This window comes from Muntiacus reevesi, chromosome 4, assembly GCF_963930625.1.
Source record: "Muntiacus reevesi chromosome 4, mMunRee1.1, whole genome shotgun sequence".
In the NCBI taxonomy this organism is placed as follows: Eukaryota; Metazoa; Chordata; class Mammalia; order Artiodactyla; family Cervidae; genus Muntiacus; species Muntiacus reevesi.
The window spans coordinates 41,247,140-41,269,761 of NC_089252.1; the positions used below are offsets into that span (position 1 = coordinate 41,247,140).

Consider the following 22,622-nt stretch of genomic DNA (forward strand, 5'->3'; position numbering starts at 1 on the left):
ACTTAACACTGTATCATAATGGAGTGGATTGTCAGCTTCCTGAGGGCAACCACCTTATTTACTGTTGCTTTGCTTCATGCAGCCAAATAGAGTTATCTTTCATGGTTTCTGTTTGCTAATGATTGTTGCATGAATGACCTTTGCTTAATATCTCAGTTTTCTTGTATTTGTTTCCTTCTAAGCTGAGATCACTCTTAAAGAGCTAATGTATGTATTAATGTGTTATATATGTTTGTAAATGTGTAACTTAGTAGCTACAAGACTAGATGTGAGGAGCCTACCTGGACAACTTGGTCAGGATTTTAAAGTGTGGTGGATGGATAGGCAAGGCTTCTGCTCTTAGGAGAAATCTTTTTAGTGGAAGACAGACAAGTACAAAAAGGCAGTCATCAGTCTAGCAGAAAGTAAAATGACTGTGATGGACCATGGGGCTAGGTTTCACTTAATGATAAGGAGTCGCCTCTTTTAGAAAGTGACATTTGAATTGAGGTGAATGTTGGAAAGGAGCTAGCTGTGCAGACATCTTGAGGAATATCCTAGGCCCCAGGGCAGGGATGGGCTTGAGTGTTAGAGGAACAGGTGCAGGAGGCTGGGACATGTGGAAGATGAGGTGGCTCATTGAAGTTTTCAGGAAGGATATTGTACCTGGCTTATGTTTGATGGTCCCTTTGATTGCCGTGCAGAGGATTAATTGTAGGATGGTGAGAACTGAAGTGTTGAGACTGGTCAGGAGTCCTTTCTGTTGGGGTAGAGTGGTCATAGCAGAGTCAGAAAGATGGAGAGTGATTCTGGGTTTGTTTTAGACAAGCCCTGTGTTTTCCTCAGAAATAAGGTTCACAAATGTGTTTTGATTGGCTGTGGTGTTTTCACTGCATTTAAATTGGTTCAAGTGGAGTCTAGTTTCTAGTTGATCTCAGTTCTTAGAGGCCTCTTGTTTGACAGTGTGTGTTGTTGAAGGCAGTTGAGTTTGAGATTCGTGTGTGTAAGGTGTGCACTGCATTATGTAGCTGAGGTCAGGGTCCTGGGTGTCCCTAACACAGAAGGGGAGGCTGTCAGATGAGATGCTTGGCTGTGGGCACGGGGCTAAAGTGCAGAGGAAGGATGGGACAGGTTTTCCACTTACTGCATCCTAATGTGGGAGAGTTTGAATGTCTTTTTAGAAATCAAGATGAGGGATTAGATCTGTCAAAAAGAAGAAAACACTGAGGTGTGATCTGAGAGGTGGTGGGTGCTTATGAGATAGGTAGTGATGAATGTGCTTGTATTAACTCAGTTTGAAAGCCTTCCTTTCTTCAGCAAATTTATTGAGGGTCTACTTTTTAGGGCACTGTTTTAGATAGGAATTCACTGTGACACAGGCCCAGTCTCTGCCCTCATGGAGCTTACATTCTGATGTGGGAGAGGGTAGTTAAGCGGGCGAGCTGTAAAGAGAAAAGTAAGCAGTGCCAGGAAACCGACATGCCGTGCCTGACTGTACTGGCTGGTGGGGACATGGGCCTTTACATAAAGACCTGAAAGAAGAGAAGGAGCAGGAGCCTTCGTGGTGGTGGCGAAGTGAGGATGACTGGGATGGAGGTCACAGATCACTCAGTCCCCTATTGCCAGCATAACTGACTTTCTTAGATGGGAAGCTGAGGAGGGTCTGACTAAGCTGTGACAGTGTTTGGCTTTTTTGGATGTCGTGTGTGTGGAGCTTTAGTCTGGGAAGGAAGATAGAGGCGTGGAGACAAAAGGCTGTTGCAGAGAGGATCTTGGAGAGTGTGTGAGTTGACCATGACAGTGGCAGTGGGAGTCTTGGGCAGTGGCAGGTTCTGGTTAGCCACTGGGGTTTGCTTGAGGGATTGCACGTAGGGTGTGTGTGTGGTAGTGGGAACCCTGAAGGTTTGGTCTTAGCAATGGGAGAACGGAGTTGTCGTTTTCTCTTTGGGGAAGATTGAAGAGCGGGATTGAAGATTGAAGATGTCTTGAGGGGTTGCCATGAAGTGGAGTCAAGGTTGAGGTTTCAGGTGTCTTTGGATATCCATGTGAAAATGTCAGGTAGGTAGTTGAACATCTGAGGCTCAGGGGAGGGGCCCAGGCTGGGATATAAAACTTCCAAAGTGAGGGCAGTCATCTAGTGAGGCTGGATAGATGGGGGTACCTGGACCCAGCCCTGGAGACTTGCTGTGTGCAGGTCCAGGAGAGGAGGAGGGCCCCGGCAAGGAGGAGAAGCAGCGTCTGGTGGTGAATCTGGGGATCAGACAGAGGTGCTTTGGAAGCCAGGTGAAAAAAGTATTTATGTGAGGAAGGAACATGAGTTTCATTCTGTCAGGTCCAAGACGAGGACTGAAACTTGACCGTGGGATTATGGAGTAGACAATACAGAGGTCAGTGGTGATATTGACAAGTGTTTGGTGAGGCCCTGGGATGAAAGCCAACTGGGAGTGGGCTCCAGTGAGGACTGGAGCCGGGTGGACAGTAGTGACTCCTGCTGGAGATCTGAGAGGCAGAGGGAGCGTGGACAGAGGTGGCGGTAGCTCCAGGGGATAGCTGGGCTGAGGTTGAGGAAGGCTTCTTTGGGTGGGGGCACTGCACCAAGAGATGGGACAGTGTTGAGGAGGAGGGACTGGTGTTGAAGTGGGAGGGGTAGGCTTCTGCCTTGAGTGTGGATAACTTCATCTATGCTTAGGCAAGTTTAGTAGGTTTCTATTGATCTTAAGACTTTTCCTACTTTGTTGAGTTACTGGATTAATCTGTAATACCTAAACTCACAGATGAGTGATTTGTCACTGAACCTAGCACAGTCCTGCATTATTGTCCATCTTACCAGTAGTGGCACTGCTTAGAATATCCTTCCAGGCTCTAAGCCCTCATTCTTCCTCTCCTTTCAGCTGATGGGATTAGGCCAGACTTCGTAATGCACCATTTAATGCTTGTGGGACCTGCTCCATGGTTTTGCTTACCTGTTGCCTGAATACAGTGGAGCATCTCCTATGGTCACCATACACTTAGTATTTAGGACGGTTTGGAATTAGTCCTGGGCATGAATCTTACTAATTGCACAATCTTGGATAAATTCAGCTAGTTTAGTCTCTGAGTTTGTTTTTTTAGTAAATTGAGGATAAGTGAGTTAAGGTAGCAGGTAGGCAATAAATCTTAAATCTCTCCCATCACTGCTTATGTTTGTCTTCTTTACAAGCTCCTTTATTTCATACTTTGCCTATAAAAGTCCTTCTCATTCCTCAAAGTATAAGGCCAGTATCCTCTCATTTTGTCTTTCCTGATTTAATTATTTTCTTCACTGAATTTCACACAACCCTTACATGAGACGCACTCTGAAATATTTTTGAAATTAAGTGACATCTCCCGAGTACTGAGCTCAAGGTCCATGGAGCCCGTGGCCAGTGTGCAGTGAAGGTTCTCCATCATACAGAGTGTGCCAGGGTTCCCCAGACCTAGCCTTTGTGTGCCACTTTTACCATTTCTGTCTTGTCCATGTGCCAGATATACTTTATTTAACTTGAACATTTTTCTTTGAATGGACTCTCTTTTGAAACCGTTTACTCATCCTTAATCTCTGAAATCAGGGGCTAGATTTTACTAGTTCTATTTTTTCTATTCCATGTTAGGATGTGTATTCAACTGGTATACTTTTAAGTAATGTCCTGAAATCATCTGTATGTGCCATTGATGTCATGTCTTCTTTGATTCTTTATTAGTAAATTCAAAATTCAAGAGTAATTAGGCTGTTGTATCTCACTGTTTTGTTAATTGTTAGAAGATAGTTTGAGGTTTATAGTCTCAGCTATAGTATCCCCTTAGTGCTGTTCCAAAAAAGAATTTTATCAGTTTTCTAAGATTTATGAGATTTCTATTTTAGTCATTTGAAAAAATTTTATAGTAATATTTGATATATAAGAATACTTTTATTGTTGCAGTGAGATGGAAGAATTTCGAGGTATAGCCGAGGAGTCATTTCCAAGCTTTTTAACCAGTTCATTACTTGGTAATAGTGGGATTTTGGAAAATGTCACTCTTTCTTCAAATCTTGGCCTGCCTGTTGCTGTTTCCACACTTGCTAGAAATAGATCCAGTTCTGAAAACAGGTACGAATTGTTTTAATAGATGATTTTTTTATAGATCCTTAAAGCCTGTGATACATTGATTACTTCTGTGAAATTTCTCAGCCAAACTTGAGCTTTTGCTTTATCTGAGGGAGATGACTGTTTATGTAAAGTCAACACAGAAGATAAAACCCTCTTTCCTATTCCTTCACCTTATCAGTGGTGGGTGGGTAGGTTTGGGATTGAGCACTGGTAGGATTTGAGCTACCAGTGGTTTTTCTGTTCATGATGTTTTGGCTTTGTATTAGTTCAGCCCCCCAGCAGCTGGTGATTTGAGCTGCATCCCCAAATGTGATGTGTATAGCTCACCCATTTTGTGTAATATGTGAAGTTTGCCTGTGCTTAAAAATCTAACTTCTGGGTTTTCCTGGTGGCTCAGTGATAAAGAATCTGCCTGCCAATGCAGGAGATACAGGTTCAATCCCTGATCTAGGAAGATCTGACATGCCACGGAGCATGTGTGGCCTGTGTACCACAACTGTTGAGCCTGTGCTCTAGAGAGCCTGAGAGCTGCAACTGCTGAGCCCACACACTGCAGTTGCCGAAGCCTGCACGCCCTAGAGCCTGTACTCCACAAGAGAAGCCACCTCAGTGAGAAGCCGGTGCACCACAACTAGAGTAGTCCCTGCTTGCTGCAACTAGAGAAAAGCCCCTGTAGCAGCAAAGACCCAGTACAACTAAAATAAATAAATTTTTTTTTAAAAGGCTTTGCATGCTACAGATCAATCTTTAATTAAAAAAAAACTGTAACCTCTTTCCCATCCTCTGCCCAAGCTAAACATTCTGTATGGAGCATCACCTTTATATTTGGAACGGAGGGGTTGGATTAACTCTCTAAAAACTTTTAGCTTTATGATTTCCATGACTTTCTTGTTGAAAATATACGTTCTGCTGCTGCTGCTACACAGTTTTTCAGTGCTTTGCAGGTATAGTGATGGTTTTCAACACTGTGGGCCCTATCTGTTTTTACCCCTGGCTGTTGGTTTTATAGTCATACAGTCCTATGTCATGTGAATTTTAAGTATGTATAATTTAATTATTAACAATTGCAACAAAATTTTTATGTGTAGGTATTCTGATGTCCAGACCTCTTACTTAGTGGAAGGGAAGTTTTCGGTTCCATCGGAGACATCGCCCAGTAGCCAAAGTGAAGATGAGCCGAGAGAGAGGTTACGGCTTGTCTTCTCCAATGATGAGTGAGTTCTTACTTCATCTTGCTTTCACTGTGTTTAAGAGCGAGTCTCACTCAGTCTGATGGAAGATGAACATTGATTGTGTCTCTGATCAATTCTAAGAACTTTTAACCGTTTTCTTTATATGATATTAATAACATTTTTAGTCTTTCAAAAATTTTTTCTAAGAGTAATACATGCTCATTGGGGAAAAAATCATAAAGTATAAGCAGGTGTAAGGAAGACAGCAAAGACCTATCAACCTACTAATTAGAAAATAGATGTTGATTATCTTTTTATTTAATCTGGACAATTTTCTATGCACATATACATGTACATGGGACTTCCCTGGTGGCTCAGCGACAAAGAATCCGCCTGCAGTGCAGGAGCCGCAGGAGACATGGGTTCAATACCTGGGTTGGGAAGATCCCTTGGAGGAGGGCGTGGCAACCCACTCCAGTATTCTTGCCTGGAGAATCCCCATGGACAGAGGAAGGAACCTGGTGGGTTATAGTCCATAGGGTCGCAGAGAGTTGGACACAACTGAAATGACTTGGCACGCATGCATAAATACTTTATAAAAGTTGTTAACTCTGTATATTCATTCTAGATTTGCTTTGAATCAAAAGATTTCATTTTTATGGCCGAGTACTATACACAACTAAATTTTCTTTATCCATTTATCTGTCGATGGGCACTTAGGTTGCTTCCATATCTTGGCTATTGTAAATAGTGCTGTAGTGAACATAGGGGTGTATGTATCTTTTCCAGTTAGTGTTTTTATTTTCTTTGCATAAATACCCAAGAGTGGAATTTCTGGATCATATAGTAATTCTATTTTCAATTTTTTTAAATTGATTAATTTAAATTGAAGGATAATTACTTTACAATATTGTGATGGTTTTTGCCATACATCAACATGAATCGGCCACAGGTATACATGTGTTCCCCACCCATCCTAAACACCTTCCCACCTACCTTCCCTCACTGGGTTGTCCAGGAGCACTGGCTTTGGGTGCCTGGCTTCATGCATTGAACTTGGACTGGTCATCTATTCGAGTAGCCTTCATGCTGTTCTCCACAGTGGCTGTACCAGTTTACAGTCCCACAGCAGTGTAGGAGGGTTCCCTTTTCTCCACATTCTCTTCGCTTGCTGTTTGTTGTCTTTTTTGAGGCTAACCATTCTGACAGGTATAAGGGCTATACCACTTTGTGGTTTTGAGTTGCATTTTCCTGGTGATGATCAGTGTTGAGCATCTTTCATGTACCTGTTGACCATCTGTATGTCTTTGGGAAAATGTCTATTCAGGTCTTCTGTCCATTTTTTAATCAGGTTGTTTTTTGATTCAGCTATCTACTGCAGCTGTAATAAAAAGGTGGAGAAACTAGGACAGAGGGTTAGAACTTGGAATTGATCAAAAAGCTATTTTATTTTCATTCATCATGGCCTGATAAAAGCCTGGCCCTGGGTATCCATTTGTCACATGATGAATTTGTTACATTAGCAACTTTTTCCTGAACTTCCATTCCTCCCCCTTCTTTTGCTGGTGAAATGGCCTGGGGAACAGTGAGAGAACCAGGAGCTTTTGTAGTAGGTTGGGTGGAAAATTGCCTTTAAGGAAGAACCTTTTCATCCGTATATGAAACAACAGAGACAGAAGGAAGACAGGGATAAGAACAGTGGCAGGGACTGAAGTATGACTTAAAAGCATTTGTAATTCAGAGAAGTAACTATTTGGCAAATATCCCAATATCCTTTGTCTGTCTTGTTTTTTAAAACCTGAGCTTTCCTCTAGATATGATAGATTCACAGATCTGGGAAAGAAGAAAAAAAAAGCACCTCACTTTATCACTTGAGAGGCAGAGTAACAGTGTATTTGGTTTTGGTAGATGTACATTGCTGGGCCAAAGTGATGGTGTAGTCCCCCAGACATGGCTGGGCCCAGAAATTTTTCTTTCCACTGTGTCTACTTTTTCTTTTTGTGAAATAAACGATTAATGGGTATTTTACAGATATATGCAAGGTAACTAATATTTCATTATTATCCTGTTCCCTAATTTAAAAGTTCTGTCGCTAAGAAAAAGAACCAGACAGAAAGTCAGTGTTTGTCGGATGCTGTCTTCAGAGAGTCCGCTTTTCCCAGCGATGGAGCAGGAGCAGAAGGGGAGCAGACCAGAACTGCAGAGCCCTTCCAGAGCCAGGGTCCTTCTGACAGAGCCTCACCCCTGGGGCAAGAGGAAGGTATGCCACTGGGAGAAATTATTTCTTTTCTTTTTTTTTTTTTTTTTTATTTGGCTGCTATGGGTCTTGGTTGTGGCATGTGGGATCTAGTTCCCTGACCAGGGATCAGACCTGGGCCCCTGCATTGGGAGTGTGGAGTCTTAACCACTGGGCCACCAGGAAAGTCCTGAGAAATTATTTCTTAATGTGTGTGTTTTAATTTCCTTTTTAAAAATATATTTTTTAATTGAAATGTAGTTGATGTACAGTTACATAAGTTACAGGTGTACAATATAGTGATCCACGATTTTTAAAGCTTATACTTCATTTATAATTATTATAAAATGTTGGCTATATTCCCCATGTTGTACAGCATGCTTTTGTAGCTTATTTTAACCTACTAATTTGTTCCTCTTAATCCCCTGCTCCTATAATGCCCCCTCACTTCTCTCTCCCTACTGGTAACCACTAGTTTGTTCTCTATTTCTGTGAATCTGCTTCTTTTTTGTTATAGTCACTGGTTTGTTGTATTTTTTTAGATTCCACATATAGGTGATATCACACAGTTTTAATTTCCTTTCTTGTTTCTCTGGGTTTGGACCAGTATTTATCTTAAACTGTGATACTATAAAAATGCTTTGATTTGGCATTTACTTATTAATGTCATAATACTTCTGTAAGAGAAGATCTCTTAATCAGTCTCTTCATTGTCCTTTTTGATTAAGCTGAAGTGTCCTTTCTTGTGGAAACCACCTTACTTGTTGGGAAGTCAAGTGTTGTGTCTGTGGAAGATAGTTTGACGGTTCCTCAAAACATGAAACGTAGCATCACCACACAACCCAGCAAGTCTAGTCCTAGACATATACCCAAGAGAAGTGACAGTGTGTATCCACACAAAAACTCATATACCTGAGTGTCCATAACTTGACTAGTCACAGTAGCTAAAAAGCTACTGATGCAAATAACCATCAGCTAATGTATGGATCAGCTAATGTATGGATAAATAAGACATAGTGTGTCCATTTAGTAAAGTATCATTCAGCCTTAAAACTGAGTGAAGTACTGGTATGTGCTATAATCGGAAGACCCTTGAAAGCATCTGGGTGAAAGAGGACAGACTCAGAAGGCCACATACTGCGAATCAATTTACTTGTTGGTACAGATAGGCAGATCCACTAGACAGAGAAGATTAGTGGTTGCTAGAGCCTGGGGGGCAGGGAGAAGGAGGAGTGCCTGTTAGTGGGTACAGCATTTCTTTCTGATGTGATGAAAACATTGTGGAGTTAGAGAGTGATAATGGTTGCACAGCTTTGTATTAAAAACCATTGAATTGTATACTTTAAAAGGATGACTTAAAGTTTATCAGTTAAAAAAAAAAACACCTCCCCATGTAACTCTCTCACAGTTTGATAAAGTTTTGTCACACTTGCTTCATCTTTTCTGTTTTATATTACCTTTTCCTCTGATATTTAAGAATTCCAGACATCATTTTATTCCTATGTATACTAGTTTGCGTCTCTAATCAAAGTATGAACATTTTCCTGGATAACCACAGCGCTATTATTGATGCATATGGTACCCTGGCCCATATTTTACTGATTATCTTGGTTGACTTGCTTGAATTGGGGTCCGAGGAAGGGTCCATTTTGTTTTGCTTCATTTGCTGTGGTGTCTTTAGGCCTGTCATCCTGGAGCTGTCCTGCTGTTTGCTCACTCATGGTTTCATTCTCCTTGATTCTGTCTTTCCCACATCCTCTGTAAAGCAGAAGTTAGCTTTGAAGACTTGGTAAAATTCCTCTTCAGGTGTTTTTGGTATGTGTATAATTTTTTAAGCTTTTCTATCCTAACAGATTTTTAATTTAACTGCCAGTGATGGGCTTCTATACTATCATTTAAAAGTGCTCTATTCTATTTAATGGGAAAAATTGTTTAGTTTGTTAATTTGCTATTAATATTTTTGAGAGTTGTTAGGTGTTTAGTTGATAAAATACCTTGGTCTGTCAGTTTTTGTTTTTGTTTTCTTAACAGACTCACCTATTGATTTTTGTTCACAATCCTGGATGAATAAAGAGAACGAGGTAATTTTTTTATGTTACCAATTTCTATTGTTAGGAGAGTGAAAGTTCTTGTTTCACAAGTGTGAATGCTGAGTACCGTTAATATTAGGTAGAAGTCTTGTACTTGTGAACTGCTATAAGTAACCAGGAACTGGGGAATAGGGCTGGCCTGGGACTCCCTGGGTCTCCAGGGCTGTCTGCACTGCTGCTCTGCCTGACTTCACGCCAGATCCTCTGGAGTACTGGCTCTATGGGGTGAGGGTTCCTCTTTGTTTGGTTTATTGCATTCTGAGTCCCCAGCACAGAGCTGGCACTCTATTGTTGAATGGTAGGGAGGATGAATTTGTTTGTAGGCAGCCTGAGTGTATACTTTTAACATTCATGACCAAAAAGAAGAGCGTCATCTTTCTTTCAGTGTAGAGTTTAAAAACTAACAAAAAAAAGAATCACAGTTTTAATGAGCTCACTTGGGTCCATCCACCACTCTGTAAATCACTGTACCAGGTGGTGGGTTGGGGTAAAACTTCATTCTGTGAGCCTCTGGACCTTACATCCACTTCTTTGTGTGCGTGCCTCTGGGCATCAGTGCGTGTATATATACAAATATAGAGGTGTGACTGAATCACACTGCGTGCCCCCCTGAACTGAAAAGAGACCGACTCCTTGGAGGACAGATGCTGAACAGATAAACAGTTTGTGTCCAACAGTCTCATGTTTATAAATGTAAACACAGTACTTTAAAAATCTTACAAAAAGGAAATGCAATTTTTATTTTACTTTCATAAGAATTTTTTTAACATTATTTCTGTAAAATGATTGGATTTTATTTCTTACAGATTGGTGTTCCTGATGTGGGAAAACATTTTGAAGAGAGGAATCCAAACAGTAACTTAAGCCTTACTAGTTTCCTAGAAAACGAGAAACTGATATCACTTGCCAGCTTGGAAGATTCTTCTGGTAGCGTCACGAAACTTGGCTCATCTTTTCCTCATCCTGAGCTTATTGCTCCATGTGTTTCTATTGCCTTGTTGCCGTAGTGATTGTGCAGCTTTCTGTTTCTCTGCCTTCTTTATCACTTATCCACCAGCACTCAAATGGCCACTCCCGTTAAGCGATGGGAGTTTAAATTTTTTTTTCTTTATAGCACTCCTGATAGGCTTAGTCTCATCTCTCTGTTGAGTATCATTACCGTATAAATGGATAAAGCACCATGCTAAGACACTGGGGTTCAATGAAATATTTTGCCCCTGTGCTCTGAAAGTCCTGCCAAGTGGGCAGAGAGATGCATGGCTCCCCTCTGTGTGAAGTGTGTCTCAATGGTACAAACTGTGGGGGTCACAGGAGGGTGACAAGTTAATTCTGACTGAGGAAGGTGTCTGTGAGGCTTCAATGAAAGATTATTTTTTCCTCTTTGAGAAAGGAGGCCTCTGATAGGCCTTAACATAGACACTGGAATAAATGTTCATTTAAGAAGAAAGATTGACTTTAGCAGAGACCCTAAGGTGGGGGCATAAAGACGACATTTGGAGAGAGTAGCCAGTGCTTTTGTGTGGCAGGTTTATAGCACCTGTGGAAAGATGAACTTGGGAATAAACCCAGAAAGTAGGCAGAGACCAAATTATCCATGGCTTTGGAGGCCAGACTGGTGAGCCAAGTGGGATAAATTATAAAATCAAACTGTAAAATCAAAACAGGTTTTGCTGCTAAAATTTTAAAAATATTTTTAGATTATGAAATTGTGGATGAGGAATTGTTGACCTGAATTTATATAGTTTCTTATTTTAGTATGCTAGATTCTCAGAGGCAGTAGGAAAATTGCCCTCTTGAAAAGGCTCACAATACTGTTACAGGTGGTTGACAGTTCTAGTTTCATCCTGCACTTGCCAGGCTGTGTGTAGAACATTGAGAAGCACTGCCACCGTTGGTTTTATTTGTCTGTTTGTAGCTTTCTGGGTTTAGTGGAAGTTGAGTTTTTTATCATATCTATCAGTACTCAGCTTTGTTACATCTTTTTTTTTTTCCCCTCATTTTTAAGATCAGATACTGTTTGTGGTTTCATATTAGCATTAACCATTAATTCACTGGAATTTAGTTTTATTTCTCCTGTGGCAGGCTCATTTGTCCTTTGTTGATAGTTGCTCATTTGCCACACTGCTTTCTGAATACATGGCGTTTTTCCCATGGCCATACTTGCCCTATCCTAACTTCCTGTGTTTGTTGGTGGCTGCTTCTGTGTTGTCTTCTCAGTGAAGGTTAAGTATTTAGTTTGGTTAAATATTAGAGTGCTTTTAGTGATTTATAGATGAAAACAATGGGTTTTTTTCATGTCAGATGTTTAGACAGAATCACATGGACTGTTGATGCAAATGATTTATCAACCTTATTGATTACTTTTCCTCCATTTTACTGATAGATGATGATATTGATGATGAAGAGTTTTATGATGATCATTTGGAGGCTTATTTTGAGCAACTGGCGATTCCAGGAATGATGTATGAAGACGTAGAAGGACAGGAACCTCCAGAAAATTATTTTAAGTTACCTACGAGTGATCCTAGTCAGGTATGTTCCAGTCTTTATGATTTTTCAGAAATTTGACATTAGAAAATTATTACTGGACTCATTAGAAAATTATTAACATAAAACTTTTGGTTTTCCTTGGGCTCTATTTTCCCAGATACAAACTGATGAGAAATACCCTTCCTGTTCTTTCCTGCTGCTTCTTACCTTTCTTTCACCTGCAGAAAAATTATGAGTGATGCACTGAACATCTGTATGCTCCTGTCCAGGTCAACCAGTTGTAAACATTTTTGCTATCTTTGTGTTTTCTTTGTCCTTCGAAAAAGTAGTTTTTTTACTGAGTCATTTGAAAGTAAGTTGCAGATATTTTACCCTAACACTTCAGTGTTTACTTCCTGTGAATGAGGACATTTTCCTACATAATCACAATTTCTTTTTGCTAGTGTAACTTTGATGTTTTGATTTAAATGAATACGCAATCCAGGTTCACATTTATCCACTGTCTACAGATGTCCTTTATTTTTTGGTTTTGGATCCAAGCTTTGATCAGGGATCACACTTGTATTTGGTTGCAGTGACATGGAGGTCTTTCATTTCATTAAACTTTTTGTAAAGTTTAGGCCTGTTGTTTTGTAAAATGATCTGTATGCTAGATATATGTGACTGCTTTCCCCTCCTGATTAAACATTCACCCTGTGTGAATAGTTGAAACATAGGGCAGCGCTATGCACTCTGATTACATCCTCTGGGAAGGCCTGTCATTCCATTTGTTTCCTGTTGGTGGTGCTCTTTGCTATCTTGATGAATGTGGGGTTAGATTCCTCCTCCTCCTCTGTTGTTATCAGGAGGTGGTCTGTGGGATTTCATGTGCTTTCTTTGCCTCTTCCTGAAACCCTACCTCCTGAGACCTTTGGATTGCTTTTATTTTTTTCCTGTTTCACATTTCCTTACTCTCAAGTTTTGCTGGGTTACAGTGTTTAAGTATAGACAGAGACCTCTGTTTTTGTGTTTAGGTGTACAAGCTGTCAGAGCAGCTATAATGACCCCCTGCCTTTGTTTTTTTTTTAAAAAACAACAACAAAAAAACACAAAGCCTTGTGACTTTCAGTTGCAACGAGGGGCTGCTCTGCTCCGTTAGAAGCCCTGACCTGGAATGGGTTGCCAACCAGTGGCTTTGCTCCAGGTTTCCTCCCTGTGCTGTCCTGTCCTCTTCCACCTGCCACCATCGGTCACAGTCCCATAGGTGGTAGCTGTGCCCTGTTAACCTCAAGAACATTCTTTCTTCAGCATTGTTTTCAGGTGCTTTGTGGAGGAGAGAGCTGGTTTCCTGCATTCTGGTTCTTTTTCGTCTTTGCTAGTATCCTATATGAAAAACAGTTTTTTGTTTTTTTTTAAATAGTTTTAAATGTCAGTTCTTTGTCTCCTTTTTTTCCCCATTGGAATATTCATATTTTAATAAACTTTCTATGTTGAGATAACTTTGATCATTGTGCACTTTTTTTTTTTTTTTTTTTACTTGAACAACAGATGCATATCTCCTCACAGTTCTTTCTGGAGGTGGGGAGTCTAGATCCAGGTGTGAGCAGGGTGGGCTCCTGCGGCTTCTCTCCTTGGAGACGGCAACTTCTGTGACCCCACTGGGTCTCCCTTTGCTGGTCCTCGTGTATTTTCAGGCTTTTGGTAGTTTTTTAGGTGTTTGTGATAGTTTTCTAGGGCTGCCAGAACAGATTACCAAAATTTTGTAACTTAACAGAAATGTACTTTCTCACAGTTCTAAAATGTTGACAGGGCCAAGTGCCCCCTCCCGAGTCTCTTTCCTGACTCTTGCAGCCTCTGGGGCCCTGGTGTCCTTAGTTCATGGCCGCATCGTTCCATTGTCTGCTCCATCTTCACTTGGCCTGTCCCTGTCTTTCTGATCCCTCTGAGGTCTCCTTCTCCTTTCTCTTTTAAGGACAGTGCTTGTGGGGTTGAAGGCCCACCCCAAATCCAGGATGTTCTCGTCTCAAGATCTTCAGCTTAGTTGCATTTGCAAAGACCCTGTTTCTGAATAAGGCCACAGTTTGCAGGTACCACCTGGGGATAAGACTTGGACACATCTTTTCCAAGAGATAGAGTTTAACCCACAGAAGTGTTCCACTAAGAAGTTATTATTCACTGAAGAATATAAAACTGTCCATTTGTATTTTCTCCTAGTGCTTTTGTATCTAAATCTTTTAAGTCATTTGGAGTTTATTTTGAGATAAAGTGGAGATTGTTTTTTTTTTTTGTATAAAAAATTGTTGGAAAATCACCAAGTTAATAAATTATGTCACTAGAATTTAAATGTATGACCTTATTTCAAAGTTAGTAGCTCATCTTTTATATATAACTATCTCTGTGTAGTATCCTGACTTTGAAAAGCCTTATCTGTGAAGCCTGTTAAAGGCTTTGCTGGCACTTGATAGTTAGCGGTGGCTGAATATCTGAGAAGTGTGTTGTGGGCACACAAGTCCCTTTCAGCAGCTGTTATTCTAGGAAAGAGTGAGGAGTGTCATTTGGGAAGGATTGTTGGAGAGTGTGTTTTCGAGGCCATGGCTTAATCTGCCATGTCTGATGCAGTTGTTCTTGGACTCCTGACGGTCATTTGTAGTATTTGCTGTTTTACTCCTATTAAATGTCATTCATTTATGTTTTCAGAGTCTGTTAATCATATTAATTCTTTTAGTCTAGCCACACTGATGGGCTTCCTATTCTTTTAGATAGGGTAGGAAGGCAGTTACAAGAGTTATACTTCTAAAATCCTGAACTATAGTGAGCACCTTGGCCATACTTTTGGTATCTGAGTCTGTTGGTGTATATTTGCCATTGATTTTGGTAAATTCTTTATGATTGGTTCACATACAGTCTAGAAGAATACTGTGTTGTCCATTCCTTTGTAGAATAAATATTTTATGTCATCTGCATAATTTTTTTTTTTGAAAGAAGTTCTGAAAAACAAAACTTATTTCTGGTCTGTTATTTACTTTTTAAAGGAAAGTGGAAAAGCAGAAGTTCTGGTGAAGACTCTTAGGACTCCTAATGCGAAACTTAACCCCATTTACTTTCATGACACAAATGCCAGTAAAGATGATTTTGATTTGATGGATTCTCTAAAGCTGGAGGAAGGGTCTCCTCATCAAAATAAGCATTTGGCGTCAGACTCAGAAACTGTTTTGCCTGTGGATAGATTTTTAGACACTGAGACGCCTCAAGTGTCCATTCAAACAAATGCGGATGTAGCATCTTTGAAGCCTGTTAGTGACAATGCATTTAATTCCACTGATGCTCTGTGGTCACCCACCAGTGAAAGGCAAACCTGTGAATGTTACGAGTTGGTTGGAAAGACCAAGGACCGTGAGTGGGCCTTTGTTTCTTTCTTTTTTCTTTTTAAATAAAAGTAAGAAATATATAAAATACACATTTTGAATATACTGTATTTCCAAGTGGAACTTGTGTAATCTTTCGCATTAAAATATATATACATGTTCTGTGTTTTAAATCTGTGGATTTAAAAATGGTGTACTTATCTGGTTGAAAAGTGCCTTTGTCAGTGTTTGTCGTCTTCTCCTTCCTCCCTCATCCTCTGTGATGGACTTTACTGGGACTAAGACTGGCGATTTCACCATGAGAGAGAGGCTTTTCTTTTGGGGAAATGGGTTTCCTAATTTGGGGCAGATTTCAGTACCATTGATAACTAAGATAAGTCAGCTAAATGAAATCATTTAAGAATATCATATCATTTTGTTTGTTGTGTGTCATTGGATGTGTCTGGAATTCTCTTTTCTAGAAGCGGACCCACCACAGAGTGTGGTCTATCAGGATGAGGAGGGCAGATGGGTCACTGATCTCGCCTATTACACACCTTTTGATAAAGAACAAGATTTCAGTGTGTCTCTCAATAATGAACTGAACGAAGACTTCCGATCTGGCTGTAAGTGTTCTGATAGCCTCTGCTTTTAACCATTTTCATTGTTTCTAACGGTCTTCTGAGGTTAGTCTGTCATCCTGGTTGGCCACATCAAATCCCTTTTGGAGGATGTGCTTAGCTCCTCACTTGTTTCTCTAGGAACAGAGGCTCACGTCCATCCTTGCTCATCACTGGGACTGAGCCGAACCTTCCCTAATCTAGGATAGTGAGTCACTTTAGCACCTGAGAGCATTAGGAACCTCAGTCAGGTTTGTTAATTCTAATGCCTTAAGCAGGGTCATTTGATGTCCTGTCTCTCTGTCCCCTTCCCTGTGGTGTTACACCTGGCCCTCTGCTCACTCACCTGGCCTTGTGGCCTTGGCCTAGAGATGGAGGGCTGTGTGTCCGTTGGTTTCCTAAGGTGAACTGAGTTGCTTAGTTGAAACGTTGAGGAATAGACACTGGGTGATCACTTGTCCCTGTTTGCCCAGGCTGTGGGGTTTATTGGGATGTGGGATTTTTCCTTTCAAAAACTGGGGTAATCCTGGGTGTTGGGATGAATAGGTAGTTCACACCATGATGAATTTATAGAGGGGCTTGTCAGTCTGATGGTTCCAGATGAAATTACATGCATATCATGGACAACTGCTGTAACTCTCGTGTGCCAGATTTGCAAGGCTGAAATTAATGTGAATCTTATAAAAAGCTTACATTGTAAAGCCCTGTTAGTAAGTTAGGGCAAGTTAGTACCTGATGAAATCAGTTGCAGTAGGGGATTCATTATGAAAAGTTCCAGAACCATATACTCTTACGTGCTTAATGCAGATGTGTCATCAATTCTGTGATGGAAGCTTTCACATATTTCTTTCAATTTTATTTCTTTACTGTTTCATTTTCCTAATTAGCTAAGCTGTATTTATATGCTAGTATTTAATTGAGCATTAGTACAATATAATTATGTAAACTTTTTTTTTAAGCTGATGCATTGGATTTGATTGCACGAGATGAAGAAGAATTTAATAAAGAACATCAGTTTATGCAGGTTTGTATTTTATTGACATTAAACAACAGTTCAGATTTTTCTTGTATTTAAATGTAGGTAAAATGTTCATTTCTTTCTGAGAATACATAGTGAGAATACATAGATACATAGTATAGAATTATATCTTGATATTCCTTATGTTTAGATAGTTTCTGCCTTTTCCTTCACATACTTAATTATTAATTGAAAAATAAATGGCCTACTGAAATAATGGTTATTAATTCACTTAAAATTGCCTGAATAGGCTTCAAAAATATTTCCATAGTTTTAATCATGTTTTCAACTGAGTAGTGCTGTTTGTTTTTATTTGAAGAGACATTCCTCTCTAAAGATTTGTATCAATGACAATCAGTATTTGATTAAGCAGTATATTAAAGCAATGTGTATTGTAACTTAAGTATTAAAAATTTCTTCTGGACTTCATTGCATTTCTTAGCTGCTTAAGCTTGAATTTGTCCAAACTTTTTAAAAATTTAAGTACTTAAATTTCCTTAGTTATATTAGTATTTTATGTGTTAGAAAAACAGAAGGCTTGTTGTAGAAATGGAATGATAACTTTCTTCCTAGGAAGAAAATATAGATGCCCAGAACATGTCGGTTGCCCTTGGAGATACATCATGGGGAACTTCGGTCAACTGTGGTCTGCTGAGGAGATCACTGAGTGCCTCAGATGTGGACAGAGATGATGCCAGTTACTTACGTCTGTCTTTAGGGGAGTTCTTTGCTCAAAGGTCTGAAGCTCTTGGTTGCCTTGGTGGTGGTTACAATGTGAAAAGAGTGAGTACCATGTATATTGGGAGTGGTTAAATGCACCAGCCCTTATGTACTGAATGCAGTGACAGTGTAGCCAGATCACAGTGTCTTTAAAGCAGAGACAGAATAGGGGCGTGGTGGGGTGATGGGAAAACATTTCGATTTTTAGTGGTCGTACCCTTGCTCCAGTCCTAGCTCTGTCTTTTAACTAGTTCTGTGTCATGGAATAATGTATGTAACTCCTCTGTGCCTTAATTTTCCGATTTCTAGGATGCTATACTGTCTTACAGGGTTTGTGGGTTACTGTGCATTACGGTGTTTAGCACAGCTTCACATGCATGAAGTACTTAATGTTTGTTGCTGTTGTTACATCCTTGGTTGTGGGAAGAATTCAGAGATTCATTAATTTTTAAACCTCTGGTCTAAAAACATGTTTCGAAATATAGTAGTGTTTTGGTTTAATAGGATGTACGTGTAAAAAGTTTTAAATGCCAGTGTTATTGGTAACTTGTATGAGGCAGGAGGGGAAGCTATGTCATTTCTAGGGTCAGGGCGATGTCTGAGGAGGGGCACTGTGCTGGTGCCCGACAGGTGGGGAGGAGGCAGCGTGTTCACAGTGAAGGCCTGGAGATGCCAAGTGGAGCTTCAGTGGCACATTCAAGGAGCAGAGAGCAGGCAGACAGCTCCTGTGAGTGGGGCAGCTGGCGGATGGCTGGTGGAAGTAAACAAGGGCCAGGTCGTGAGGGGCCCTCACAGGGCTTGGGGGCATCTCACGGGGACAGGGAGGCAGGGAGTAGTTTTCAGACCCAGATGTGAGAGGAGCTGGAGGATCAGTGGGCAGAGACTGAGCCACATAGTAGGTGTCACAAAGGCCAGGGAATAGGATGGCAGTAGGAAACACAAGAGTCTAGGGTGTGGGAGTGCCTCCAGAGAATTCCATGTTGGGACTTGGTGCTGTCATAGTGAGTGTATGCTAAACCTGAACTTCATTGAGAGTGTAATTTGAAACAGTTGGTGAGTTAGAACACTGCCGATTTACAGAAAAATTTGAACTGTGGGTCCTAAATGTGCAGTGAATTAAAAAATGAGAGTAAATACCTAGGCAGATATTTCTTCCTGGACTGATTGGTTTTGACATTATGAGAGAATTTGAAGAGTAACAGAATTCCTTTCTGAACAGCTGGACAAAACACCAGGTACTGGAAAGATGCCTCTGTCACTTTGTGTTAGTTGTGAAATGTTGCTTGGTTCAGGTTGCTGGATCAGGGGAAGAAATCCCCAAGTGAAGATCAGTTGAAAATTGAGTGCCTTTAGTGAATTTGCATTTCAGGTCTGTTCTGTGAGAGCTCTGGAAAGAAGCTGGATGGGGAATTTCCTGCCCCTGAGCAAGGTCCTTGAATGCAGACCTTCTGAATGCTCATCCAAGGCAGTAGGAACATGCCTAATCTTAATACAGGTTTTCAGGGACCTATTTATTGTGTAAAATAAAAACCCTTCTAAGTACTGTAAGTTCCAGGAAGGCAGAAAATTTTATCTTTCTTCTTACTGATATGTTACTAACAGTACCTTACAGATAGTAGGTGCTCAGTAATAATTGCTGAAGGAACAATGTGTCGTTTCTGGGTTGTTTTCATTTGGATTTCGTAGTAAGGGCAAATTATTTGGCAGTATTCATTCTGATGATTACAGATAGCTAGCAGTAAGGAAATAAAAGGTCCTGTCTGGACTTGTAATATTCATTTCTAGCAACTTACAATTAAATGAAAAATCAAAATTACTTTGTTGAAATCTGTTTAACTAGTTTACGAGTATTAGGATAAAATAGTCTAGAATTTCTCAGAGGAGTTGAATATAAAGAAAATAATTCACATGTTTATTTTGTAGCCATCGTTTGGTTATTTTATTAGATCACCAGAGAAAAGAGAACCTATTGCCCTAATAAGAAAATCAGACCTATCAAGAAGTAATTTGGGAAAAGAAGTGGCTGATCTTAACCATGGTCTTTTTTCAGGTAATGGATTAAATGAAATTTTTAGTGAACTTTTTGTTTAACCTGTAAATTAGTGGTGTGATCATGTTCTTATGAGGAAGAAAGTATTTGAATTTTTTGAGTATTAGTTACTGATTTGATTTTTATACAACTTCACATTGCCTTTTCAGTTTAAAGCTGAAACAAGTCAGCCAAAATTCACCTAAATCCTTCTGTTAAAAACCAAAGTGAATGGAATATAATTTGTTCAGGTGATCGATCAGCTAAACTTTGGCATGTTAAACTATTGAGTTAATGAATATAACTTATTATACATATATATATACATATACATTATACATATACATATACATTACATATAACTTACTATATGTATCATTTAGGTAGACTTTAAAGAAGAGTTTCAGATTGGGGCTGTGGTAGTATAAATATGATAAATATCTCTGAATATTAAAAGCCATACTTTGATGATTAATATACAGTTATCAAACAGCTGCTTTTTGCTAATATAATGCCTAGTGTATTATATTATGAAATGGTATAAAATGTGCTTTAGTCCTTAAAGAGCTTATATTTCAGAGGCTGGGGAGTGTGGTGGGGTGGTGGGATAAAGAGGCTGTACATAGTATTAATTGACTTTCTGTTATTATAAAGAATTATTCATTTTAAAATTCAACTTGCATATTCATGAAATGGTTCAAAGTGAAAAGTATTAAATGAAGTTGTCAGTATTTTGCAAGGAAGAGATTAAAATCCACAATCTTCTTCAAAATTTAGACTTCAAAATTTAGACTTTGAAGAATCCAGCTAAATGAACAATGGTATGGTTCTTTGTCCTAGTGACTGTACATTTAAACAGCTTTTATGAGGCTGACTGATATTTGGTATATAAAGATTTCTTCCTTGTTAATTATATTTAGTGGTCATTATCCATGGATTGGGCTTCCCTTGTGGCTCAGCTGGTAAAGAATCCGCTTGCAATATGGGAAACTTGGGTTTGATCTCTTGGTTGGGAAGATCCCCTGGAGAAGGGAAAGGCTACCCACTCCAGTATTCTGGTCTGGAGAATTCCATGGACTGTCTAGTCCACGGGGTCGCAAAGAGTTAGACACGACTGGGTGACTTTCACCTCACACTTTGCATGCATTGTCTCTGTGACATAGTTTATGGATGTAAATTGAGTATTATATATTTTCTACAGGAGATTTAAAGGCACAGCTAAGTGAAGAATCAGTTACACTTCAGGCTGAAGAACTGGAGAGTATTTCACAAGTGGATGAAAATGATGTGACATTAACTGCCAATAAAGGAAAAGCAGAGGTATTTTAAGCCTTTCATGAGGGAGAGCTAAAATCCATGTCATAATTTTTTACAAGATCAAGATAAGGTCACATGTAAAAATGTATAACTTTTTTTTTTTTTTTTTTACTAAATTTTACTACAAGTATCATTTAAATATTGCCAGTGTATAATAAATGTACAAAAGAGTTTATAAAACATAAACTTAGTGAGTTATCAAAGCTTATACACCCAAGGTCAAGAAAGAACATTGTCAGCAGCCCAGGAGCCATGTTTTTGTCCCTTCTGAAGACTCCTTCCTCCTGTCTAACCTCTAACGCTGTCACCTTTCTAGCTCTTTTTGAACTTTATGTGTAAGAAATCATGTAATAGCATATATTTTTTCTTTTTTTTTTTACTTATGTTTGTAAGATTCAACTATGATAAGTAGATAATTTTCATTGCTGTATAGTATTCTACTCTGAATATTCTGCTATTGATATATCCTGTCTACTGTTGATGGATATTTGAAATCTTTCTTATATCAGTATGACACTGTTAAGTAGTGTAGTTTTATAGTAAAAGTATGTTGGCTGTTTTGTTGTTGTTTTGTTCAAGTCACTAAGTCATGTCCAATTCTTTGTGACCCCATGGACTGCAGCACTTGAGGCTTCCCTGTCCACTATCTCCTATAGTTTGCTCAAATTCATGTTCATGATGGGGTTTTTTGGTTTTCCCTATTTCTTCCTTAACGTTAAAAGTATCATAAAACATTCAGTTTACTTTATTCCAGTCTTGTAAGTGCCTATTGTTTATATTTATTTCCTTTGTAAACCCCATAAGAGATTATGATGATGTTGATGGTGATTACTATTATTACATACAACCAATATGTATCTCTGATCTTCCATTTAAGATTAATTTTCTTTTGCCTGAAGAATACCCTTACAATTTTGTTTTGTGAAGGACTACTGGTAATGAATCCTGTTTTGTCAGTCTGAAAATATCTTTATTTTACCTTTATTCTTGAAACATATTTTTGTTTGTTATATGTTTGTTAACAAGTATGTTAGACTTTTCAGTATCTTTTTCTTTGATATTCTTTCTGTTCTATTGTGTTCTCTGTTACTTTCTTTTGCATTCTGGATTATTTTTTTCAGACTTCTGTTCCAAGTCTGATTCTTTTTTCAGTTGTGTCCAAGTTGTGAAACCTGTCCTTTGGGTTCTTAATTTGTTATTGTGTTTTTTAATTATAGAATTTACATTTAGTTCTTTCTTGATAATTTCTCATCTTCTGTTGTGTTCTCAGTGTCATTATTGCTTTTCTTAAATATGTATGTATGTATTTGGTTATGGCAGATGGGATCTTTTTAGTTGCAGCACACAGGATCTAGTTCCCCAACCAGGGATCAGGCATGGGCCCCCTGCACTGGGAGTGTAGCCACTGGACCACAGGGAAGTCCCTTAATGTTACTTTTTATTCCCTTAAGTATATTTTAGGTTTTGTTAGATTTGATGTTTTAGATGTGTTTTAGACCCTGAGAGTCCATCGTATACATGC

At 39.3% G+C, this 22,622-nt stretch overlaps 1 protein-coding gene across 6 annotated transcripts in view; it reads left to right on the forward strand.

Annotated features, from left to right (window-relative positions):
* CEP192 (centrosomal protein 192) overlaps positions 1-22,622 on the forward strand; it is a 72,118-nt gene that overhangs the window by 1,003 nt on the left and 48,493 nt on the right. For all 6 annotated transcript variants that reach the window (XR_010662904.1, XR_010662905.1, XM_065932621.1 and 3 more), the window contains exons 3-14: positions 3,918-4,085; positions 5,174-5,299; positions 7,342-7,517; positions 9,525-9,574; positions 10,390-10,510; positions 11,967-12,115; positions 15,085-15,445; positions 15,879-16,022; positions 16,976-17,040; positions 17,608-17,817; positions 19,678-19,804; positions 20,985-21,103. Coding sequence is in view for 4 of the 6 variants with exons in the window: in XM_065932621.1 (XP_065788693.1) it covers positions 3,918-4,085; positions 5,174-5,299; positions 7,342-7,517; positions 9,525-9,574; positions 10,390-10,510; positions 11,967-12,115; positions 15,085-15,445; positions 15,879-16,022; positions 16,976-17,040; positions 17,608-17,817; positions 19,678-19,804; positions 20,985-21,103 (1,816 nt within the window). In the remaining 2 variants the exon portion in view is untranslated. The remainder of the gene's footprint in view (positions 1-3,917; positions 4,086-5,173; positions 5,300-7,341; positions 7,518-9,524; positions 9,575-10,389; positions 10,511-11,966; positions 12,116-15,084; positions 15,446-15,878; positions 16,023-16,975; positions 17,041-17,607; positions 17,818-19,677; positions 19,805-20,984; positions 21,104-22,622) is intronic.